The sequence below is a fragment of the Gorilla gorilla genome, chromosome 18 (genome assembly GCF_029281585.2).
Source record: "Gorilla gorilla gorilla isolate KB3781 chromosome 18, NHGRI_mGorGor1-v2.1_pri, whole genome shotgun sequence".
Lineage (NCBI taxonomy): Eukaryota > Metazoa > Chordata > Mammalia > Primates > Hominidae > Gorilla > Gorilla gorilla.
The window spans coordinates 23,172,780-23,196,353 of NC_073242.2; the positions used below are offsets into that span (position 1 = coordinate 23,172,780).

General features: G+C 47.2%; 1 protein-coding gene across 4 annotated transcripts in view; it reads right to left on the reverse strand.

The window, feature by feature from the left end:
* Nucleotides 1-843: 843 nt before the first annotated feature.
* EARS2 (glutamyl-tRNA synthetase 2, mitochondrial) overlaps nt 844-23,574 on the reverse strand; it is a 35,616-nt gene continuing 12,885 nt past the window's right edge. For 2 of the 4 annotated variants that reach the window (XR_004067624.3, XR_010131514.1), the window contains exons 3-10: nt 23,264-23,453; nt 13,702-14,174; nt 11,484-11,592; nt 8,563-8,716; nt 8,321-8,451; nt 4,075-4,210; nt 2,338-3,280; nt 844-2,244 (exon numbers count right to left, since the gene is read on the reverse strand). Coding sequence is in view for 2 of the 4 variants with exons in the window: in XM_031002738.3 (XP_030858598.3) it covers nt 3,958-4,210; nt 8,321-8,451; nt 8,563-8,716; nt 11,484-11,592; nt 13,702-14,174; nt 23,264-23,453 (1,310 nt within the window). In the remaining 2 variants the exon portion in view is untranslated. Of the gene's footprint in view, nt 3,281-3,854; nt 4,211-8,320; nt 8,452-8,562; nt 8,717-11,483; nt 11,593-13,701; nt 14,175-23,263; nt 23,454-23,574 lie in introns of those variants that run through there. The other 2 variants (XM_031002739.3, XM_031002738.3) reach the window with 2 other exon arrangements.

Genomic DNA, 23,574 nt, shown 5'->3' on the forward strand with positions numbered 1-23,574 from the left:
GTTCAGCGGCATTACGTATCTTTATAATGTTGTGCAATTATCACCACCATTGACCCCTGTAACTTCATCTTGCAAAACTGAAACTCTACACCCTAAACAGTAACTTCCCATTTCTGCCTCCCCAAGTCTGACAACCACCATCTTATTTTCTGCCTGTATAATTTTGATTATTTTAAGTAATTCAAATAAGTAGAATCTTACAGTATCTATCCTTTTAACTTTATTTTATTCATTTTTTTTTTTTAGACACAGGATCTTGCTCTGTTGACCAGGTTAGAGTGCAGTAGTGCATTCATAGCTCACTGCAGCCTTAACTCCTCAGCTCAAGTGATCCTCCTACCTTAGTCTCCCAAGTAGCTGGGACTACAGGCATATGTCACCTCACCTGGCTAATTTTTAAATTTTTTGTAGAGACAGGATCTCACTATGTTGCCCAGGCTGGTCTCTGAACTCCTGGCCTTTGACAAGCCTACCACCTTTGCCTCACAAAGCATTAGGAAGTATTTGTCCTTTTGTGACTGACATTTCATTTAGCATAAAGTCCTAGAGGTTCATCCATGTTGTAGATATACCAGAATCAACTTAGTATTTTGACCACTCACTTTGTTAAAAACACTCACTTGACCGTGAGCCAAGAAGCTCCTTGTAACCATTCTTAATGTCTTAGAAACAGATGCTCTGACAACACTCAGTAGATCAGAGTTAAGCTTGGACTCTGGATTGGCACAGATCTGAGTTTAAATCTTGGTTTTGCCTCGTACTATAACCTTGGAAGTTTTAGTTAACTTTTCAGAACCTCGGTTTCCATATCTGTAACAGAAAAAAAAAATACTGCTTCTCTCGTAGTGTTATAAAAAAAATTTACTGAGATGATGGACTAAGGCATTTACGAGCATTATCTGACACCTGGGAGAGGGTGAGGCTCATATAAGCGCACAATAAATTACAAGTATTATTGTCCCCTTCTGTGGTCAACCACCTGTTGTTTCTGCCATTACATCATCTTCTGGAGAAAGCTCCCTAGTTTTCCTTGAGAACAACTTTTCCTCCATTGCATATAATCCCTGTGAAACTACCTATTACTGGCCAAGGAATGGTAGCAGGACCTCAGATAGCCCAACAGATACTTGCTCCTCAGAATCTGAACCTTGAGCAGAGTCATCCAAAACTGAGGGGAAAACACGGAGAAATTAACAACAACAAAATGGTTGTAGTTCATGTGTCGCCATCAAAGAACTCAGACAAGATTGGCCATTAGCTCCTGTAGCTAGTTCCTGTCTTTTCCAAGACCTGTTTTTTTTGGCTTTTTGGTAGATGCTGTGGCTCTCTTATGGCCTCCAATAAACATAAGTGAGGCAGAGTTGGTTTCTATTCTTTGCAACCAACGAACTTAATGGATTCTGTATTAGAAAGAACTGGTATATTTCTTTAAGCAAAGACTAGGACTCTATGGGGCTCAACAAACTCTGTAATCAATCGCCTTTCCACTCCCCTGGACAAAATAAATATATTGTCTACTGCTGAAACGCAAATTATCCCCAAACCAAGTAGCTTTAAACAATAAACGTTTACTATCTCACAGTTCATGTGTGTCTGACGTTCCGGAGCAGCTTCTCTGAGTGGTTCTGGCTTAGGGTCTCCCATAGAGGTCACAAGCGAGATCAGCTAGGATTGCAGTCATGTGAATGCTTGGCTGGAACTGAAGGACCAGCTTTCAAGATGGTGCACTCCCATGGCTATTGGTGGGAGGCCTCGATCCCTTGTCATGTGGAGCACTCCATAAGGCTGCTTGAGTATTTTCATGACCTGGAAGCTGGCTTCCCCCAAAGTAAGTGATCAAAGAAAACAAGACAGAAGCCATGATGTATTTTATGACTTACCCTCAGAAGTCAAACTCTCATTTCTTCAATAGCGTAGTGGTTACACAAGTCAGGCCTATTCAGTGTGGGAAGGAACCACACAAGGGTGTGAATAGAAGAAGGCAGGGATGGTTGGGGGCCAACTTAGAGGCTGGCTGCCATGCAGGGGAAGCCTAGAAGTCTGGTAGGGGTTCATGTACCCTGCCACCATCCTCCTTTCACTTGCTATTCCTCTTCACTGAAGACCCCAAGGAGCATATCTCATTTCAGAAACCAGCAGAGATGATGACTTATAAGTCATGGAGGAAGGACAAGGTGGATTTGAAGAGAAAGCCACAAAATAGGCAGGGTGAAGGTCTCCAGTCCAAGGACCAGGTCTGGAAGACTGGAAAAACGGAACAGATGACGTTTAGGGATGGGAGAAACAGGCTGCCCCAAGGTTCAAGAATAAAGGGTAGCATAAGACAAGAGTGCTTACCCTTGGCAGTGGAGTCACACTTCTCCTTTTACAACCCCAAAGAAAGTCTGGTGTCCAGTTCAGCCCTGCTTGTGTCATGTATCCTTTGCTGCTCTGAGTCCCTGGGGTCTGAGAACTGGGACCCATGAGTCCTGCTGCCCAGCTGCTACGGGCTGAATTGTGTCCCCCTAAATTCTTATGTTGAGAAACCCCCGGAACCTCAGAATGAGACTGTACTTGGAGATTGAGCATTTAAAGAGGTGATTAAGTTAAATGAGTCTGGTTAAAGTTAAAATCCAGTCCAAGTGGTGTTCTTAGAAGAGGAACGTTGGGCACATAATGAAACCAGAGATGTGTGTGCATGGAGGGAAGACCGCACAAGGACACAGTGAGAAGACAGCTGTCTGCAAGCCAACAAAAGAGGCCTCTAGGAAAAACCAGGCCTGCTGACACCTTGATCTTGAACTTCTAGCCTCCAAATGTGAGAAAATAAATCTCTGTTGTTTAAACCACCTGGTTCTGTGGCATTTTGTTATGGGGGCCCTAGCAAACTGAAACCCAAGCCTTCTGCACTGTTCCGGGATGTTTACTTTTCTGTGAACTAACTCCAAACCTCTGCTGTGTAATGTGTGAGAAACCAGACCCGGAGAATGCCTTTCCAGAGTCCAGGAGGTTAGATGGGTTGGGCTTCCCCAGCCAACTGACCAAAACGGGCCTGTGGTGGATCACAAATGTACTTGTGTGCAGTCAGAGATTGTTTCCACTCTTAGTTCCTTCAGCAAACTTCCCAGCGGGCCCCAGGCCTCCTTCTGGTCTCTGAAAGCTGTTTCTAAGCTCACAGGTTCTTAGGGCGATCTCCACTGCCCGACACATCCTCTCCCTAGCTGGAAACCACCTTCTGGATCCGTTCCCGTACTTCCTTTGGTCCCAAGGCCAACATCATCTCAGCTACAGGAGGTCCTTGCTAAGAACAAAAAGAGCAAATATTGCCTTACTAACCTTAAACAGCCTAAAGAACTGAAGCTCAGCCTCAGTCTGCAGAAGTTATTCCCAGGCCAGCCCCCACACTGCTGCCTGTGTTCTGAGGATCAGTGCTTGTGTTATTTCCCTGGAAAAGGATGGGTCCTAAGAGCCTGTTTCTCCTCCAACCACCGCCCCCCTTTTTTTTTTTTTTTTTTTGAGATAGAGTCTCACTCTATCGCCCAGGCTGGAATACAATGGTGCGATCTTGGCTCACTACAACCTCTGCCTCCCAGGTTCAGGCAATTCTCGTGCCTCACCCTCCCAAGTAGCTGGGATTACAGGCGCACCACCACCCCCAGCTAATTTTTGTATTTTTAGTAGAGACAAGGTTTCACCATGTTGCCCAGGCTGGTCTCAAACTCCTGACCTCAGGTGATCCACCTGCCTAGGCCTCCCAAAGTGCTGGGAATACAGGTGTGAGCCACCGTGCCTGGCCTGATTTTCCCATATTAAGTAAGCTGTTGCTAGGTCTGTTATCCCCAATAAACTGCAAACCCCATGGAGGCAGAGATTACGTATGTGTGTTTCATTCTATACTGTATTCACTGTACCTAACACAATGCTTGCACATAGTAGGTACTCAATAGTGTCTGTTGATTGACTGAATGAGGGGAGTGATCATGTTTCATTCACCTTTGTATATTCAATATTAAGCTCAGTGCCTGCCAGGAAATATAAGTTCAGAGGATCCATGAGGGGCTCCAGGGAACAATCCAACCCGTGTCCCTGCCTCACCTGCTGTCCACTGAGGGCCACCCGAAGGAGTTTCATCACATTACTGTACTTGGTGCCTTCCAGCCCTTCTGATAGCTTCTTCAGTTCTCCATTCAGCATATCCTGAGTTAAGCTCATACCAGATCTTTCTAGAAGCCTAGAAGAAGAGGGCCAGTTTACAGGGCCTGCATGGGCCAATGGCAAGTGGGTGGGAGGAAGGGCTTCAGAAGGTTATTGATCAGCTACAGTACGAGCAGCACAACCAATGTTCAAGCCTGTTTTGAGGGAGGTGAGGAAGATATCGACCACTTTCTCCCTTATCCAGGTCGGGAAGGAAAAACCACCAAGGGACCACACACAGAGAAGCCAGTGGTCACAATGCAGGGAGGTAAGAGGTGCCATAAGAGGCTTTACTCATTGCTACCTCTGCGTCATGCAATCTTTATGCCTCAGTTTTCTCATCTGTAAAGTGGGGAGAATAATAGTATCTGAGGCTGGCGCAGTGGCTCACGCCTGTAATCCCAGCACTTTGGGAGGCCAAGGCAGGCAGATCACTTGAGGTCAGGTGTTCGAGACCAACCTGGCCAACATGGTAAAACCCCATCTCTACTAAAAATACAAAAATATCAGCCAGGGATGCTGGCAGGTGCCTGTAGTCCCAGCTACTCAGGAGGCTGAGGCAGAAGAATTGCTTGAACCTGGGAGGAGGAGGTTGCAGTGAGCCGAGATCGCATTGCACTCCAGCCTGGGTGACAGAGCGAGACTTTGTCTCAAAATAAAAAAATAATAATAATAGCATCTGTCCTGCACAAGGCTATCGTAGAGAGTTAAAACTTATAAAGCACCAAGTGCCTGAACACATGATAAATACTCAGAAATATTACCTTTTTTTTTTTTTTGGAGATGGAGTCTCGCTCTGTTGCCCAGGCTGGAGTGCAATGGCACGATCTCAGCTCACTGCAACCTCCACCTTCCAGGTTCAAGCGATTCTCTTGCCTTAGCCTCCTGAGTAGCTGGGATTACAGGCACGTGCCACCACGCCCAGCTAATTTTGTATTTTTAGTAGAGACAGGGTTTTACCATGTTGATCAGGCCGGTCTCAAACTCCTGACCTCAGGGGATCCACCCACCTTGGCCTCCCAAAGTGCTGGGATTATAGGCAGGATTATAGGCATGAGCCACCATGCCCAGCCAAGTATTACATTTCGTATTTGAATTTAAAATTTTTAAAAATTAGTTAAGTACAATCAAGAGCTTTGAGACATTACAAAAGGATATAAAAAGAAACAGTTCTGCTTGCAGGCACAACAAAAAAGAAACTTAGGAATAGATTTGACATAGAATGGATAATTTCTGGGAAATTATCTGAAATATAGCTTTAAGATTGGTAGAGGGAGACTTCTTTGGAGACGTAGCCAAGAAGAGAAGAAATCAGAAGACCCCACCCAGCTCCAGCAATGGCTCTGCCACCAACTTGCTATGGCCATTCTTCCACAAATTGAAGCCTCTAGGATTCCAGCGGGCCAGCAACCAACCCCCACATCCTGGCAGTCCAGCTGAGCAAGATGCTCTGCCCAAAAGCTTTTGTTTCAGGAGAAATTCTCCACTCAGTTAGAGGTGGACTTACAAAAATTTGCCTCGGCCCTGATTGAGTTAGTCAAGAGATGGGAATAAGCTGGGGATGAGTATATTTCACTGCAACTTTCCAGTTCCTCTCAGTTTTTAAAAATAATTAATTATTATTTTTTTTAAGACAGGATCTTGCTCTGTCACCTAGGCTGGAATGCAGTAGTGCAATCACAGCTCACTGCAGCCTCAAACTCCTGGGCTCGAACGATCCTCCCACCTCAGCTGCCTGAGCAGCTTGGACCACAGGCACCCACCACGATGCCTGGCTAATTTTATTTTTACTTTTTGTAGAGATGGGGTCAAGCTATGTTGCCCAGGCTGGTCTCAAACTCCTGGCTTCAAGTGATCCTCCCCATTCACCCTCCAAGAATACTGGGATTACAGGCACAAGCCACAGTGCCCAGCCTCCCTTCAGTTATTACTGGAGATTCCAACATGGAAACACTGAAGAGGAACTGGGGCTGGACATCTTTCTGGTGCAGATGATCTGTGATGTCAATTCTGACCCTGCCTGCTCAAACATGGTCCAGGCAACTGCATTCCAAAGTCAACTCAGTATGGACCACTACTGTCTCAGGGAACTGGGTTCATAAGTGATTTGAAGAAGCAGCCTTTCAGTGCAGACAGATTTCCTTACTAACTGTCAGCACTGAAGCAGATGAGTTTCAATTTCAGACAAGGGTGATCGTTCTTTTTTTTTTTTTTTTGAGACAGAGTCTTGCTCTGTCACCCAGGCTGGAGTCCAGTGGTGCAACCTCAGCTCACTGCAAGCTCCGCCTCCCGGATTCACGCCATTCTCCTGCCTCAGCCTTCCGAGTAGCTGGGACTACAGGCACCCATCACCACACCCGGCTAAATTTTTGTATTTTTAGTAGAGATGGGGTTTCACCGTGTTAGCCAGGATGGTCTTGATCTCCTCACCTCGTGATCGGCCCGCCTGGGCCTCCCAAAGTGCTGGGATTACAGGTGTGAGTCAACGCGCCCAGCCAAGGATGATCGTTCTTACTGCATCATCTCTATGTTCTGAATGTTTGTGTTCCCCTAAATTCATATGTTGAAATTTTAACCCCCAAGGGGACAGTATTCAGAGGTGTGGGCTTTGGGAGGTGAACAGGTCATGCAGGCAGAGCCCTTATGCACAGATGAGTGCCTTTATAAAAGACACCCCAGAGAGGTCCCTCGTCCCTCCACCACGTGAGGATGCAGCGAAGGGCTGGAAAAGGGAAGGGCCCAGGAACAAGGCCCTCACCAGACACTGAATCAGCGGCACCTTGACCCTGGACTTCTAGCCTCTAGATCTGTGAGAAATAAATGTCTGTTGTTGAAGCCACCAGTCTATGTTATTTTGCTATAGCAACCCCATGGACTGAGACAATTATTAACTGGGTCACATGAGTACTGCTATTTACAAAAATCAGGAGATGAAATACCGAAGACATAAAATATAATGTGGGAAAAAAGCAGACACTCTCCCCAATGGCACTGCAGGGAAGCAGGCTGCTGAGGAGCTGATGAAACAATGACATGCCCCAGGCCGGGAACAATGGCAGTTCCAGACCTGCTAGAGCTGGCCCAGAGTTAAGAACCATGGCATAGGCACAGAAGGGATTTCTAGTGATCTGGCAGCTCCTGAACATTTGGGTATCAGCTTTCCTGACTCGAGAGGGAGTCCCAGAGCAAATCTAAAACCCAACCTCATGGTGGAGACACGCAGTTACGACACTGAATCCTGGTGAATTAGAACTAATAGGCCCTGGCCAGGCACTATGGCTCATGCCTGTAATCCCAGCACTCTGTGAGGCTGAGGAGTGAAGATCGCTTGAGCCTAGGAGTTTGAGACCAACCTGGGCAACATGGCAAGACCTTGTCTCTACAAAAAATAAAAAAATTAGCTGGGCGTGGTGGCTTGTGCCTGTAGTCCCAGTTTCTAAAGAGGCTGAGGTGGGAGGATGAGCCCTGAGCTGCTTCCTGCAGATTGCTACATAATGGAGAAATGTACTTCCACAAAGGACATGCGCTGTCATTTCTTTTGTCTGGTAAAGAGTCTTGCCCTCTAGTTACCTGATACACAGCTTCTGCAGGAAAAGTGGTCAGCATTGGCGAGTAGGGGCAGAAGGGGAAAGGCAGAGAGAGAAAGCGAATCCTGGTGATGGAGTACCGACTCCTGCATTAAGCTGTGCCTCAAGCAGCCCTTCTTCTAGCATCTACAGTTACATAAGCAATTATTCCCCTCTTGCCTAAGCCAGCTTTGGTTGCATTTGTAATTGAAAGTTATTACTGTTACAGTAAGAATTAGCATCGTCTGTCTCTCACTGAGAAGGAAAAGGAAGCTCAAATAGGTATAGTAACTTGGCCAAAGTGAAGCCGCCTGAGCAAGGTGACATAATCTGGTGAGTACACGGCAGAGCTAGGATACAACCAGGTTGGTGCAGGCAGTGAACACATGCCTATGTCCAGAGAAAGCCCGGGTTCTCCAGGTAAGCCCTCCTCACCAACGAAAGCCAGTGAAGGGTCAATTCTTCACTGGCCATGGGGTTGTGCTGGGGCCCCAACAGCCCAGCCCTGAAGGAAAGAGAACTATGGGACAGAGAGAGGGAAGGAGGGTGTGGAACCCTGAGCTCAGCCTGCGGGTACTCACCCCAGCACACGCTTGGCAATCACATCCACCTTCTCCGAGATGGCGTCCAGCTGTGCTCGACCTACTGCAGGGCGAGTCCACAGGTAAGAGTATACTGGGGACACCAAGTCCTGCAGGCGGCAAATGTGACCCTGGGGAAGGAGGCAGTCATTGAATGCACTAGGGACAGGGCTCTGGAAGGCAGGAGGAATTGAGGCACCCAGTAACCCCTCCCTCAGCCTCCCAGAATCCTGACACCACACCTGTCTCAGCAGGAGGATCCTCTCCACGTAGACTGGGTTGAGGACATCCCTGTTTTGCAGCTGGCAACCAAAGGCCTCCTCCACAAGGACCTGCAGCTTCCCCACCAGCTGGCGCCTCTGGCTCTCATTGCTCACCAGCCGCTGGAGGTGCAGTCTGCGGAAGAAATCAAGGGGCTGCCCTGCTGTCAACACCCCAACCCACCCAAACCGTCTCTCCCCCAGGGAAAGGGTGAAGTTGGAAGAATGACATATCAGGTCCCATGAGCCCTCCCTTTTGCAAGCTAGAAGAAATCTCTTCACGTTTATAAAAAGAAAGGAATGTGACTAAGGTCACAAACAGCCTGAAAGTCCCAAGCAACTCGGAGACATGCTTTGTTTTCAGGGGTTTGGTTTTTGTTTTTGTTTGAGAGTCTTGCTCTGTTGCCCAGGTTGGAGTGCAGTACCACGATCACGGCTCACTACAGCCTAGACCTCCTAGGCTCAAGCGATCCTCCCATCTCACCCTCCCAAGTAGCTGGGCCCACAGACACACATCACCATGCCCAGCTAATTTTTTAGTTTTTTGTAGAGACAGGGTCTTGCTATGTTGTCCAGGCTAGGCAACAAGCAATCCACCCAGCTGGGCTCCCAAAGTGCCAGGATTACAGGTGTGGGCCACCATGCCCAGCCACACTTTCAGTGTTTTCAAAATAGTAGCTGACATTTTATTTTTATTTATTTATTTTTGAGACGGAGCCTTGCCGTGTCACCCAGGCTGGAGTGCAGTGGTACGACCTCCGCTCACTGCAACCTCTGCTTCCCAGGTCACCTGCCACTCAGTCCTGCTGGACCTGGAGAAGCTTTTGGCCAGGTGCAGTGGCTCACTTAATCCCAGAACTTTAGGAGGCCAAGAAGGGAGGATCACTTGAGGCCAGGAGTTTAAGACCAACCTAGCAACATGGTAAGATGCCATCTCTACAAAAAAAATTTAAAGTAACAAAATTAGCCTGGCATGGTGGTACACACCTATAGACTCAGCTGGTCTGGAGGCTGAGGGGAAAGGATCACTTCAGCCTGGGAGTTTGAGGCTGCAGTGAACCGAGATGTCACCACTGCACTCCAGCCTGGGTGACAGGGCGAGACCCAGCCACTAAAATATATAGAAAGAGGCTTTTTTTTTTTTGAGATGGAGTTTTGTTCTTGTTGCCCAGGCTGGAATGCAATGGTGTAATTTCGGCTCACTGCAACCTCCACCTCCCAGGTTTAAGTGATTCTCCTGTCTCAGCCTCCTGAGTAGCTGAGACTACAGGCGCCTGCCACGTCGGGCTGATTTTTTTTTTTTTTTTTTTTTGTATTTTTAGTAGAAATGTGGTTTCACCATGTTGGCCAGGCTGATCTCGACTCCTGACTCAGGAGATCCACCTGCCTCAGCCTCCCAAAATGCTGCGACTACAGGCGTGAGCCACCGCGCCCAGCCTACATCCACTCTTGAATGCCCCATTCAAAAGATGCCCACTGTTTACTGTGTGAACTTTGGCTAGTTTCTTTTTTTTTTTTTTTTTGAGACGGAGTCTTGCTCTGTCGCCCAGGCTGGAGTGCAGCGGCGCAATCTCGGCTCACTGCAAGCTCCGCCTCCTGGGTTCACGCCATTCTTCTGCCTCAGCCTCCTGAGTAGCTGGGACTACAGGCGCCCGCCACCACACCCGGCTAATTTTTTTGTATTTTTAGTAGAGACGGGGTTTCACTGTGTTCGCCAGGATGGTCTCGATCTCCTGACCTTGTGATCTGCCCACCTGGGCCTCCTAAAGTGCTGGGATTACAGGCGTGAGCCACCCACCGTGCCTGGCCACTTTGGCTAGTTTCTTAACCTCTCTATGTCCTGGGTTCCTCATACGTAAAATAGGGCAAAATCATACAACTGACCTCATAGGCTGATGGGAGAAGTAAATAAAGTAATAGCCCTAAAATATCTGCAACTGATGTTAATTCTCTGGGCTCATGCAAGTAAATGCACTGATACTGTGTCCCCAAACCAGTGCTCTAGGCAAAGTATCAGGAAGACCTTCACCCCAGGTGCACACCTGGCTGATGGTCTTACAAACCACTAATAACTTTTTTTAAAGACAGAGTATCACTTTGTTGCCCAGGTTGGAGTGCAGTGGTGTGATCCTGTCTCACTGCAACCTCTGCCTCCCAGGTTCAAGTGATCCTCGTGCCTCAGCCTCCCAAGTAGCTGGGACTACAAGCATGTGCCATGTCCAGCTAATTTTTGTATTTTTAGTAGAGACAGGGTTTCACCATGTTGGCCAGGCTGGTCTCGAACTCCTGACCTCAGGTGATCTGCCAACCTTGGCCTCTCAAAGTGCTAGAATTAAAGGTGTGAGCCGCACACCCAGCCAACACTAATACCCTTTGACTCAGACATGTTAACTATGATCTGAGTTGGAACGATATTTGGAGGTTTCCAAGTGAAGAGCTAGTTGCAATATCAAATACATGAAATATAAAGTAGATGCCATGAGAGAGTGCTCACTCACTGTGTTGGCTGGATGTAAGGCTGAGAGGGGGGAGGGAGTCTAAAATGAAGATACACCTCTCCAGGCTTTGGTTGTTAACAGAGTCCATGCAAGGGGTGGCTAGGAACATAATGCTAATGATAAAAATATACGTACCATTTACTGAGCACTTTGTATGTGCCTGGGCTACACAAGATATTTTCATGCAACACTTAATACAAGATACTTTCATAGAACAAGCATATAAGGTTGGTACTGTTATTAATCCCATTTTAGAGAAGAGAAAACAGAGGCTCAAAGAGGCTAGGTGATTTAGCCATGGTCACACAGAATTAGGTACCGGAGCCCATTATACCCTCTGCTGTAGGGATCATCATAAGCAAGAAAGCCCTTTGCCACCAGGGGATCTCCATGCTCCCCACTCACCTGTTGAATTCTGGGAGCTTCTCCAGGTCCAGCAGGGCTGAGTGACAGGTGACCTGGGTCAGGTTGAACTGTGTGATCAGCTCTGGCAGGGTCCTGCCCATTTGGTTCTCTGCAAAGGAGAGCGGCCCAGCCACTTAGCTTCCTCTCTTCCTTCCTCCTTCCACTTTATCTCTTTTTTTTAAGAGACAGGATCTTGCTCTGCTGCCCAGGCTGGAGTGCAATGGTACAATCCTAGCTCACTGTAACCTCAAACTCCCAGGCTCAAGCAATCCTCCAGCCTGTCTTCCAAGTAGCTGGGACTACAGGCACGTACTACCACACCTGGCTAATTTTTAAATTTTTCTGTAGAGCCAGGCATGGTGGCTTACACCTGTAATACCAGCATTTTGGGAGGCAGAGGTGGGCAGATCATGAGGTCAGGAGTTCGAGACTGGCCTGGCAAACATGGTGAAACCCATCTCTACTAAAAGTACAAAAATTAGCCAGGTGTGGTGGCGCATGCCTGTAATCCCAGCTACTCAGGAAGCTGAGGCAGGAAAATCACTTGAACCTGAGAGGCGGAGATTGTAGTGAGCTAAGATTGTGCCATTGCACTCCAGCCTGGGCAACAGAGTGAGACTCTATCAAATAAATACATCATACATACATACATACATAGACATGGAGTTTCACTATATTGCCCAGGTTGGTCTCAAACTCCCAGGCTTAAATGATCCTCCTGCATTGGCCTCCCAAAGTGCTGGGACTACAGACATGAGCCACTGCGCCTGCCCTCCTTCTACTTTCAAACATAAGGGAGGCTGAGTGAGCAAGCCCTGGGCCCCCAATTCCACTTTGCCCAAAGGGATTTAACTTCTAGCTATTTATGTATCAAGAGCCTGAATGAGCTTTCATTTTCAGAAAGGGTTCCATCATTAAAGAAAAAAAGTCTGAAAACAATCAGGCTAAACCCATCTCCATTACTCTCAAGACACGAGCTGCAGAACAGTACACCCATTGCCTGGCTGTACCAGAGACTCTGAGTCGACTGGGTTTGGTTGGGGTCTGAGCATATTTTAGAAGCTTCCTAGCTGATTCCAAAGCACGATCAAGAGTTAAGAACCAGGCCAGGCACGGTGGCTCACGCCTGTAATCCCAGTACTTTGGGAGGCCAAGGCGGGTGGATCACCTGAGGTCAGGAGTTCGAGAACAGCCTGGACAACATGGTGAAACCCCATCTCTACTAAAAATACAAAAATTAGCCGAGCGTGGTGGCGGGTGCCTGTAATCCCAGGTACTCGGGAGGCTGAGGCAGGACAATTGCTTGAACCCAGGAGACGGAGGTTGCGGTGAGCTGAGATCACGCCACTGCGCTCCAGAATGGAGGACAAGAAGTTCTGTCTCAAAAAAAAAAAAAAAAAGTTAAGAACCATAGTGCTGGGAGCTGCTTCTTGTGAGCAGCAGCTCAGTCCCATACGGTCAGCAGGCATCGTGATCAGGCATAGGCCTAAAGCGCTATATCCCTCACTAGGTGTGTGACTTTGGCAAGTTATTCAGCTTCTCTGAGCTTCACAATCCTCTTACAAACAGTGGAGATATGTATCTACCCCTTAACAGTATGTTGTGTTAAATGAAATGAGACCAGCAGGCAGGCTATTCTGGACACATTTTCAGAAATCCTTCAGGTCATCCTATTTGATGCTTGCTTCTTCAAGGTTTGGGTCTAAGTCTTGGACCATGGATAAGTGCTCAGCTTGAAATAAACTAGATTCATCTGGCAGTAAAATGAAGAAGGAAAAAAAGAAACTAAATCCATATTAATTCTAGTCATACTGTTAGCATACATGTTTGTAATAACTGTCAGAATCATAGGGTCTGTCATTTTTTGTGCTTACAGTGTGACAGGTGCTGGGCTGGGTACCTTACACTCCTGAGCTCAGTGAATCCTAACCCTATGAGGTAGACACTTATCCCCATTTTCCAGATATGCAACTGAGGCTCAGAGACTATAAGTCCCTTGAGGGCAGGGATCATGTCTATCTCACCCACTATTGTAGCCCCAGCACTTAATGTGGTGTCTGGCAAAATAAACATTTATTGAATAAAAGAATAAACTTGTCCAAGGTCACCTAGCTGGTAGGTGGCAAAGCTGGGACCAAAGAGCAGGACTGTCTGAGCCAAAGCCCTGCTCCTCCTGGCCATGCTCTCTGCTGCCAGGACTAGTCAGGTGGGCGCGTACCTGCAAAACCTGAGCCACAGTTGGTGATGATGTCCAACAAGGAATCGGGCAGGAAGCCATCAGCAGCAAAGTGCTCCAGGAAAATGTCCCCTTGCCTCTTGGAGAGCTTGCTGCCATCCCTGTTGAGGAGCAGGGGCAGGTGGGCGAAGTGGGGTGGCTGCCAGCCCAGGGCCTGGTAGAGGAGCAGGTGCTTGGCAGTGGAGACGAGCCACTCAGAGCCTCGCAGCACGTGGCTGATGCCCATGTGGTGGTCGTCCACCACGCAGGCCAGGTGGTATGTGGGGAAGCCGTCGCTCTTCATGATGACTGGGTCTCCCTCCACGCTGGCCACTTCATGCCTATTCCAGCCATACACCAGGTCCTGGAAAGCCGGCGCCACCTGCTCCAGGCGGAAGCGGATCGCAGGCTTGGGGTCCTTGGCCAGCTTCTGGGCCACCTGCTCCTGGCTCATGTTCCTGCACCGATTGTCATACCTGATGGGAAGCAGAGCAGCATGAGTACTGTTGATGGAAAGGTTGATGGACAGAAGTCCTACCTTTGTCATAGCTGTGTGACCTTAAGCAAGTCAGTTACTGCTGCAAGCTGCTTCCTCAGTCTAGAACAGGGATGATGATACAGTTGTGTGGAAAACTGAGATAACATGGTGTAGCAGACACTAATGTCTGCCTATCTACCAGCCATTCCACGCTTCTTCCTTGCTAACAAGAAAATAGCAAAATTCTTAGTCCGAGGGGTTGAATCCTGATTGGTATAGCCAATCTTGCAATCCTATTGCTCCATGCCAGTGACCAGTCCAGGCAGGAATGTAACCCCATCCTAGTCACTGGGATGCAAAGAAAAGCACGCCTGGGGAGTAAGGAAGGCTTAAGGTTCCGGGAAAGGTTTTTCTCTCCAAAGGACAAGAAGAGACAGCCACAGGAGGAAAATCCCTTATTAAAATTTCCCACTACCCCACTTCTGTCCTCTTTGGATGTTGTCCTGTAAGGGGAGCATGCTTGGACCTGCCACAGCTACTTGCAACTGCAGGAGGGAAGGCAATGAAGTCAGAGAGAAGCCAAAATAGAGCCCTGGTGTATCTACACTGCTAGTCTCATCCTGGAGTCACCCACCTCCAGCCTTGTGCAGAATCAAAAGACAAATGTCTATGATTGATGCCCTGGCTACTGAAAGTGTGGTCTGTGGGCCCCTAGCATCAGCCTCTTGGGACTCTGCCAGAAATGCAGACTCTTAGGCTCCACCCCAGACCTACTGAGTCAGAATCTGAACATTAACTAGGTCCCCAGGTGATCCATCTGTGAGTTAAAGTATCGTTTGTCCCTTCTAACAGGGTATTCCACTAACTGCACCCAAAAGCGTTCTGAGACACAGATGGAATGCTTGTAAGGTTAGTCTTTGCCACAGCTAAGTGTTCAATCAATCAATAAATGGTGCACAGGGCTGGACACAGTTGCTCACGTCTGTAATCCCAGTGTTTTGGGAGGTCAAGGTAGAAGGACAGCCTGACCTCAAGAGTTCAAGACCAGCGTGGGTAACATAGCAAAATCCTGTCTCTTATTTAAAAATTTAAAATACCAGCCTGGGCAACATAGTGAGACTCTGTCTCTACAAAACAAAACAAAACAAAATCAGCCAGGTGTGGTGGTGCATTCCTGTAGTCCCAGCTCTGTGGGAGGCCAAGGTGGAAGAATCACTGGAGCCCAGGAGGTTGAGGCTGCAGTAAACTATGATGGCACCACTGCACTCCAGCCTGGGTGACACAGCGAGACTCTGTCTCAAAAAAAATTTTTTTTTTTTTTTTTTTTTTTTGAGATAGAGTCTCGCTGTGTCACCCAGGCTGGAGTGCAGTGTTGTGACCTTGACTCACTGCAACCTCCACCTCCAGGGTTCAAGCAATTCTCCTGCCTCAGCCTCCTGAGTAGCTAGGATTACAGGTGCCTGCCACCACACCCGGCTAATTTTTGTATTTTTAGTAGAAATGGGGTTTCACCACGTTGGTCAGGCTGGTCTCGAACTCCTGACCTCGTGATCTGCCCGCCTCCACCTCCCATAGTGCTGGGATTACAGGTGTGAGCCACCGGGCCCGGCCAAAAAATAAATTTTTACAAATGAGTCAGTTGCACATGAGTGAACAGGAGGGTGTTCAGCTGCAGAAGCAGGGCAGCACAATGTCTGAATCAAAGGACCTTGTTTCTTCAAGCTCTTCTGGCAGGAATTCTGACTGAGTTTGACAAAAAGTTAAAGAAGAAAAAGTAAGTTGCTCCAGAAAAACTTGTAAAGGAACAAAAGACTGGCAAAACTTTGGGACTCTGTCATCTTCCAAACAGAGCAGTGGCAGTAAACATAATAACATGTTTCTTTTCTTTTTTAAATTTCATATAGAGATGGGGTTTCACCATGTTGCCCAGGCTGGTCTCGAACTCCTAGTCTCAAGTGATCCACCCTCCTCAGCCTCCCAAAGTGCTGTGATTAGATTACAGCCCACTGTACCCAGCTGACAACATGTTTCAGATTGGGAAAATGAGGTACCTTAGTGTTTGGGATGTTAAAGGGGAAGTGCTAATTGATGATATTAGAGATTATTGGATGGATCTCAAAGGTTAAATAAAACCAGGAAGAAAAGGTATTTCTTTAAATCCACAGCAATGGGGCCAGCTGAAGAAACATTCATTCATTCATTCATTTATTGAGACAGGGGACAAGGTCTCACTCTCGTTGATCAGGCTGGAATGCAGTGGTGCAATCACGGCTCACTGCAGTCTTGACTTCCTGGGCTCATGTGATTCTCCCATCTCAGCCTCCCGAGCAGCTAGGACTACAGGTATGCATGACTATACCCAGCTAATTTTTTGTATTTTTAGTAGAGACAGGGTTTCTTTCTTTTCTTTTCTTTTTCTTTCTTTTTTTTTTTGAGTCAGGGTCTCACTCTGTCACCCAGGCTGGAGTACAGTAGTGTGATCACAGCTCACTGCAGCCTAGACCTTCCCAAGGGTAAAGTGATTCTCCCACCTCAGCCTCCCAAGTAGCTGGGACTACAGGCGTGCACCACCATGCCTGGCTAATTTTTGTATTTTTTTTAGTAGAAATGGGGGCTCACCATGTCGCGAAGGCTGGGCTCTAGCAATCTGCCCACCTTGGCCTCCCAAAGTGCTGGGATTACAGGCATGAGCCACCGCGCCTAGCTGGAACAGATATTCTACATCGATACACTGATGATGCAGTAAGAAAACTGTAAAGTCTGAGCCATACAAAACCTACACTGTCCTAGTTGGGTTTTTTTGTTTTTGGTTTTGAGATGGAGTCTCGCTCTGTCACCCAGGCTGGAGTGCAGCGGCGTGATCTTGGCTCACTGTAGCCTCTGCCTCCCAGGCTCCCAAGTAGCTGGGATTACAGGTGCACGCCACCATGCCCGGCTAATTTCAGCAGAGATGGGGTTTCACCACGTTGGCCAGGCTGGTCTCGAACTCCTGACCTCAGGTGATCTGCCTACCTCAGCCTCCCAAAGTGCTGGGATTACAGGCGTGAGCCACCCTGCCTGGCTTCTAGTTGTATTAATCTGTCTTTTTACATTGGCTTCTGTTTTCTAAATGTTGTTCTCCAAGCTGTCGTATGTTTGGATTACAGAACAACTTGTAAGATGAATACTTGTTTTAAATGTGCATTACTGAATACGTTCTGTCCAAGTGCGGTGGCTCACTCCTGTAATCCCAGCATTTCGGGAGGACAAGGCAGGAGAACTGCTTGAGCCCAGGAGTTCAAAACCAACCTGGGTAACGAGACCTTGTCTCTACTAGAAATTAAAAAAAAAAAAAAAGAATTAGCCGGGCATGGTGGGTACATGTGTGTAGTTCCACCCACTTGGGAGACTGAAGCAGGATTGCTTGAGCCCAGGAAGTCAAGGCTGTGGTGAGTCATGATTGCATCGCTCCAGCCTGGGTGACACACCAAGACCCTGTCTGAAAAAAAAAAGTTCTAAGGGAAGCTAACTGTCAGCTTTATTAAGAAGGATTGCTTTGTACCTACCACCTAATGTAAAATAAAATCAAGTAATACAATCTCAACAGTTATGGCCCCCCTCTTTTTTTTTTTTTTTTTTTTTTGAGACAGGGTCTCATTCTGTCTCCCAGGCTGGAGTGCAGTGGCACAATCTCAGCTCATTGCAACCTCCATCTCCCTAGTTCAGGTGACTCTCCTGCCTCAGCCTCCTAAGTAGCTGAGATTATGGGCACACACCACCAAGCCCAGCTAATTTTTGTACTTTAATATAGATAGGGTTTCACCATGTTGCCCAGGCTGGAGTTGTGGCCTTTTCTTGCTCATAAGAGCTAGTACTGTTTAAGGTCCAAAGTAATAGTTTTTACAGATCTTTTAGTTTCAACTAAGCTTTTACAATAAAAAGGACTTGTATTGCATTGAGTTTATAAACTTTTGGTTTGTGAAATCCATACTTGATCTGTTCTTTTCCAACCAAATGTCTAGGCTTGACTTTTCCACCCCAATGACATTTCACTTTATTAAATATTAGCAGATATACTTTGATAACCAACACAGTTTGTATGAAAACTGAGCAAGTGTCCATCATGACCCATAGGGTTCTGGGTAGTTGTTACCTTACTGTTTAGTCCACAAAAAATAATGACTTAGATGAGCTGTCTGATTTGCTTTCGCTTATTAAACACATTCACCATGAGATGATGTGTGTAACATCAGATACCGTTAAACTAGACTAGGATTTAATACAAATCCTGAAAGCTTAAAATAAATAAATAAATAAATAAATAAATGGCTGCAAGGATTCCACAACAGGGCATGACTATAATTTTAAAAAAAAAAAATTTGTTGGCCAGGCATGGTGGCTCATGCCTATAATCCCAGCACTTTGGGAAGCTGAGGTGGGAAGATCACTTGAGTTTCATACCAGCCTGGGCAAAATAGGGGAATTCCATCTCTGCAAAAATTTAAAAACTAGCTATGTGCCAGCCGGGCATGATGGCTCACACCTATAATCCCAGCACTTTGGGAGGCTGAGGTGGGTGGATCTCCTATGCTCAGGAGTTTGAGACCAGCCTAGGCAACACGGAGAAACCCCGTCTCTACCAAAAATACAAACAAAATTTGCCGGGCATGGCGGCATACACCTGTGGTTCCAGCTGTTTGGGAGGCTGAGATGAGAGGACTGCTTGAGCCCAGGAGGCAGAAGTTGCCTTGAGCCAAGATCACACCACTGCACTCCAATCTGGGTGACAGAGTGAGACCCCATCTCAAAACAAAACAAAACATAACACTCTGTGTGTGGTGGTACATGGCTGTGGTCACAGCTACTTGAGAGGCTGAGGATGTAGGATCGCTTGAACCCAGGAGATTCAAGGCTGCAATGAGCTGTGATCATGCTACTGCACTCTAGCCGGGGTCACAGAATGAGATGAGAAAAAAAATATTCTGTCAAGAGACAAATACATTGTTTATAATAAAAAGGCAATGTCACCGTAAACGTCATGACCTTGGCCAAACAGCTGAGCCCTTGACCAAATAGTTCACTGGAACTGCAATGTAAATGTTACGATGCTATTGCGGATGGGAGTGTAAACAAGTAAAGGGCCAGCCACTTGGCAGTATCCATCAAAGCTACAACTCGACCCTGCAATTCCACCTCTAGGAAGGTATTCAGCAAACATACTGCACAAGTGCAAAATGACATATGTCAACATTAGTCATCACAGCTCTCTTCTTTTATAACCAAATATTAGAAATAACATAAAGGTTTGGGCCGAGCGCAGTGGCTCATGCCAGTAGTCCTAGCACTTTGGGAGGCCGAGGCAGGCAGATTGCCTGAGCTCAAGAGTTCAAGACCAGCCTGGGCAACACGGTGAAACCCTGTCTCTACTAAAATATAAAAGAAAATTAAATTAGCCAAGTGTGGCGGTGTGCACCTCTAGTCCCAGCTCCCCAGGAGGCTGAGACAGGAGAATTGCTTGCATCCAGGAAGTGGAGGTTGCAGTGAGCCAAGATCACACCACTGCACACCAGCCTGGGCAACAGAGCAAGACTCTGTCTCCAAAAAATAAATAAATAAATAAATAACATAAAGGTTTATTAAGGCCGAGTGTCGTAGCTCATGCCTGTAATCCCAGCACTTTGGGAGGCCACTTGAGGATCACTTGGGCAGATCACTTGAGGTCAGGAGTTTGAGACCAGCCTGACCAACATGGTGAAACCCCATCTCTACCAAAAAAATACAAAAATTAGCAGGGTGTGGTGGCGGGCGCCTGTAATCGCAGCTACTCGGGAGGCTGAGGCCAGAGAATCACTTGAACCTGGGAGATGGAGATTGCAGTGTGCCAAGATCGTGCCACTGCACTCCAGCCTGGGGAATAGAGCAAGACTCCATTTCTAAAATAACATAACATAAAACAAAACAAAACAAAAATAAATGTTTGTTAAGACGAAACTGATTAAGTAAATGAAGTTATATCCACAAATGGAATATTATGCATTATTATGGACTGATATCTGATCCTCAAGATGGTAAGCGGACACGGTAAATTGCACCACATAGCATGTACATAGTACATTGCGTGCTACCATGTGAATAAGGAAAAAGAGAAAATAATATGTACTCACAGGTATATGTACTGAATGTCTCTGGAGGAGACATAAGAAAATTTTAACACTGGTTGTCTCTGGAGAGCAGAATTGAGTGGCCAGAGTCAAGATTGGAAGAGAGTTCTTTCAATATATATCTTTGTGGACCTTTTTTTTTTTGTTTTTGAGACAGTCTCCCTCTGTCACCCAGGCTGGAATACAATGGCACAATCTCAGCTCACTGCAACCTCCACCTTCTGGGTTCATGCGATTCTAGTGCCTCAACCTCCCAGGTAGCTAGGATTACAGGCGTGCACCACCAAGCTCAGCTAATTTTTTTTTTTTTTTTTGGAGACGGAGTCTTGCTCTGTTGCCCAGGCTGGAGTACGATGGCATGATCTCAGCTCACTGCAACCTTCGCCTCCCAGGTTCAAATTATTCTCCCGCCTCAGCCTCCCAAGTAGCTGGGATTATAGGCACCTGCCATCATGCCCAGCTAATTTTTGTATTTTTGTAGAGATGGGGTTTCACCATACTGGCCAGGCTGGTCTTGAACTCCTGACCTCAGGTGATCTGCCCACCTCGGCTTCCCAACGTACGGGGATTACAGGCATGAGCCGCCACTCCAGGCCTAATTTTTGTATTTTTAGTAAAGATGGGGTTTCACCATGTTGGCCAGGCTGGTCTCGAACTTCTGACCTCAAGTGATCTGCCCGCCTCCGCCTCCCAAAGTGCTGGAATTACAGACGTGAGCCACCATACTTGGCCCTTTGTGGACCTTTCATTTTTCTTTTTTTTTTTTTTTGAGACAGTGTCGCTCTATCACCCAGGCTGGAGTGCAGTGGTGCAATCTTGGCTCACTACAACCTCCACTTCCTGGGTTCAAATGATTCTCCTGCCTCAGCCTCCCGAGCAGCTGGGACTACATGTGCACCACCACGCCCAGCTAATTTTTGTATTTTTAGCAGAGACGGGGTTTCACCACATTGGCCAGGCTGGTCCTGAACTCTTGACCTCGTGATCCACCCACCTCAGCCTCCCAAAGTGCTGGGATTACAGGCGTGAGCCACCACGTCCGGCCTGTGGACCTTGCTCATTAAAAATAACAAATAAATAAAATTACTTTACACATTACTTTCTGAGACCAAATCTTGGCTTCTAACATAGCCCCAGTCATTCTCGCCTTCTGGTGTTTCTGTCCTTGTGTAGTCCCCTCCCCTTGAGTGTGGGCTGGGCCTACTGACTTCTGTCTAATGAACAAAAATAATGCCAAATATGCCTAATCTGAAATGCTCCAATGGTCCAGGTGCAGTGGTTCACACCTGTAATCCCAGCACTTTGGGAGGCTGAGGTGGGAAGATTGTTTGAGTTCAGGAGTTTGAGAACAGCCTGGGCAACATGGCGAAACCCTCTCTCTATTAAAAACACAAAAATTAGCCAGGTGTGGTGGCATGCGCCTGTAGTCCCAGCTACACAGGAGGCTGAGGCACGAGAATCCCTTGAACCCGGGAGGTGGAGATTGCAGTAAGCTGAGATTGCACCACTGCACTCTAGCCTGGGTAGCAGAGCAAGACTATCTCACCAAAAAAAAAAAAAAAAAAAAAAAAAGTCAGGTGCAGTGGCTCACACCTGTAATCCCAGCACTTTGGGAGGCCAAGGTGGGAGGATTGCTTGAGGCCAGGAGTTCAAGACCAGCCTGGGCAACATAGTGAGATCCCCATCTTTATGAAAAGTTTAAAAAAAAAAATTAGCCAGGAGTACAGTCCTAGTTACTTGGGAGGCTGAGATGGGGGGACTGCGTGAGTCCAGGAGTTGGATGCTGCACTGAGCCAACATCACACCATTGCACTCCAGCCTGGGTGACAAAGTAAGACCCTGACTCTATGAAGAAAAAAAACAACAACAAAAAAAACCAAAAAAAAAAACCTGATCTGGCTGGGCACGGTGGTTCACGCCTGTAATCCTAACACTTTGGGAATCTGAGAAAGGCGGATCACCTGAGGTTGGCCTGGCCAACACGGTGACACCCGTCTCTACTAAAAATACAAAAATTAAATGGGTGTGGTGGCGGGCACCTGTAGTCCCAGCTACCCAGGAGGCTGAGGCAGGATAATTGCTTGAACCCACGAGGCAGAGGTTGCAGTGAGCCAAGATTGCACCACTGCACTCCAGCCTGGGCGACAGAGTGAGACTCTGTCTCAAAAAAAAAAAAAAAAAAGCCACAACTGATCTGACATTTGAAACCTTTTGAGTGCTGACATGATGCCTAAGTGGAAAATTCAACACCCAAATACATGTGACAGGCTACAGTCAAAATAGTCAAAACTTTGTTTCGTGCACAAAATTATTTAAAATATTGCATAAAATCACCTTCAGCCTATGTGTATAAGGCGTACATGAAACATAAATGAATCTCATGTTTAGACTTGGATCCCACCCCCAAGATATCTCATTATATATATGCAGATATTTCAATATGCAAAAAATCCGAAATCCAAAACACTTCTGGTCCCAAGCGTTCCAGAGAAGGAATACACAGCCTATAAAACAAAAGTGGTGAGAAGTTGCTTCCACAACTAGGTAGACTCCAGCTCGTACGTGCTCACTCTCTCCTTGGCTGGCTTTGAGAAATGCTGGCTGCCACGCTGTGAGCTGCTCTATGGAGAGGCTCGCATGGCAAAGAACTGATGTCTCCAGGCAACAGCTAGCAAGGACCTGAGGTTGGCCAATAGCCTTCTGAGAGGAGATGGAAGTAGATCTTCCCCAAGCTAAGCCTTAAGAGAACTCCAGGACTGGCTAGGACCTGTAGTTGCTTGCGGCTTTGAGAGAATCTCTGAGCCAAAGAAACAGGTGAGGCCACGCTCAGATGCCTGACCCACAGAAACTGAGAGGTAATACATGTTTAGGGGAATTTCTTACGCAGCACAAGGTAACAAACACACCCAATGTCAATGAGGCATCTGCAACAAGCTGAGGTTCTTACCGGGGCGTCTGGTGGTTCCGCAAGGCCTCCTTCTTCAGGAGCTCCAGCCGCTGGGGTGAGCAGAAACAGGGGTAAGCAGCTCCGGTCTTCAGCAGCGCTTCTGTGGCCTGGGCATACAGCTCCAACCGCTGAGATTGCTGGTAGGGCCCAGCAGGACCGCCCCGGCGGGGGCTCTCATCAGGGGGGATGCCTGGAACACAGGGAATAATGACAGCTAAGGTGCACACAGCGCTTGTTCTCAGGCATTGCTCTAAGCACTTTATGCACATATTAAAGCTTTAATCCTCGTAACAATCCATGAGGTTGGCATT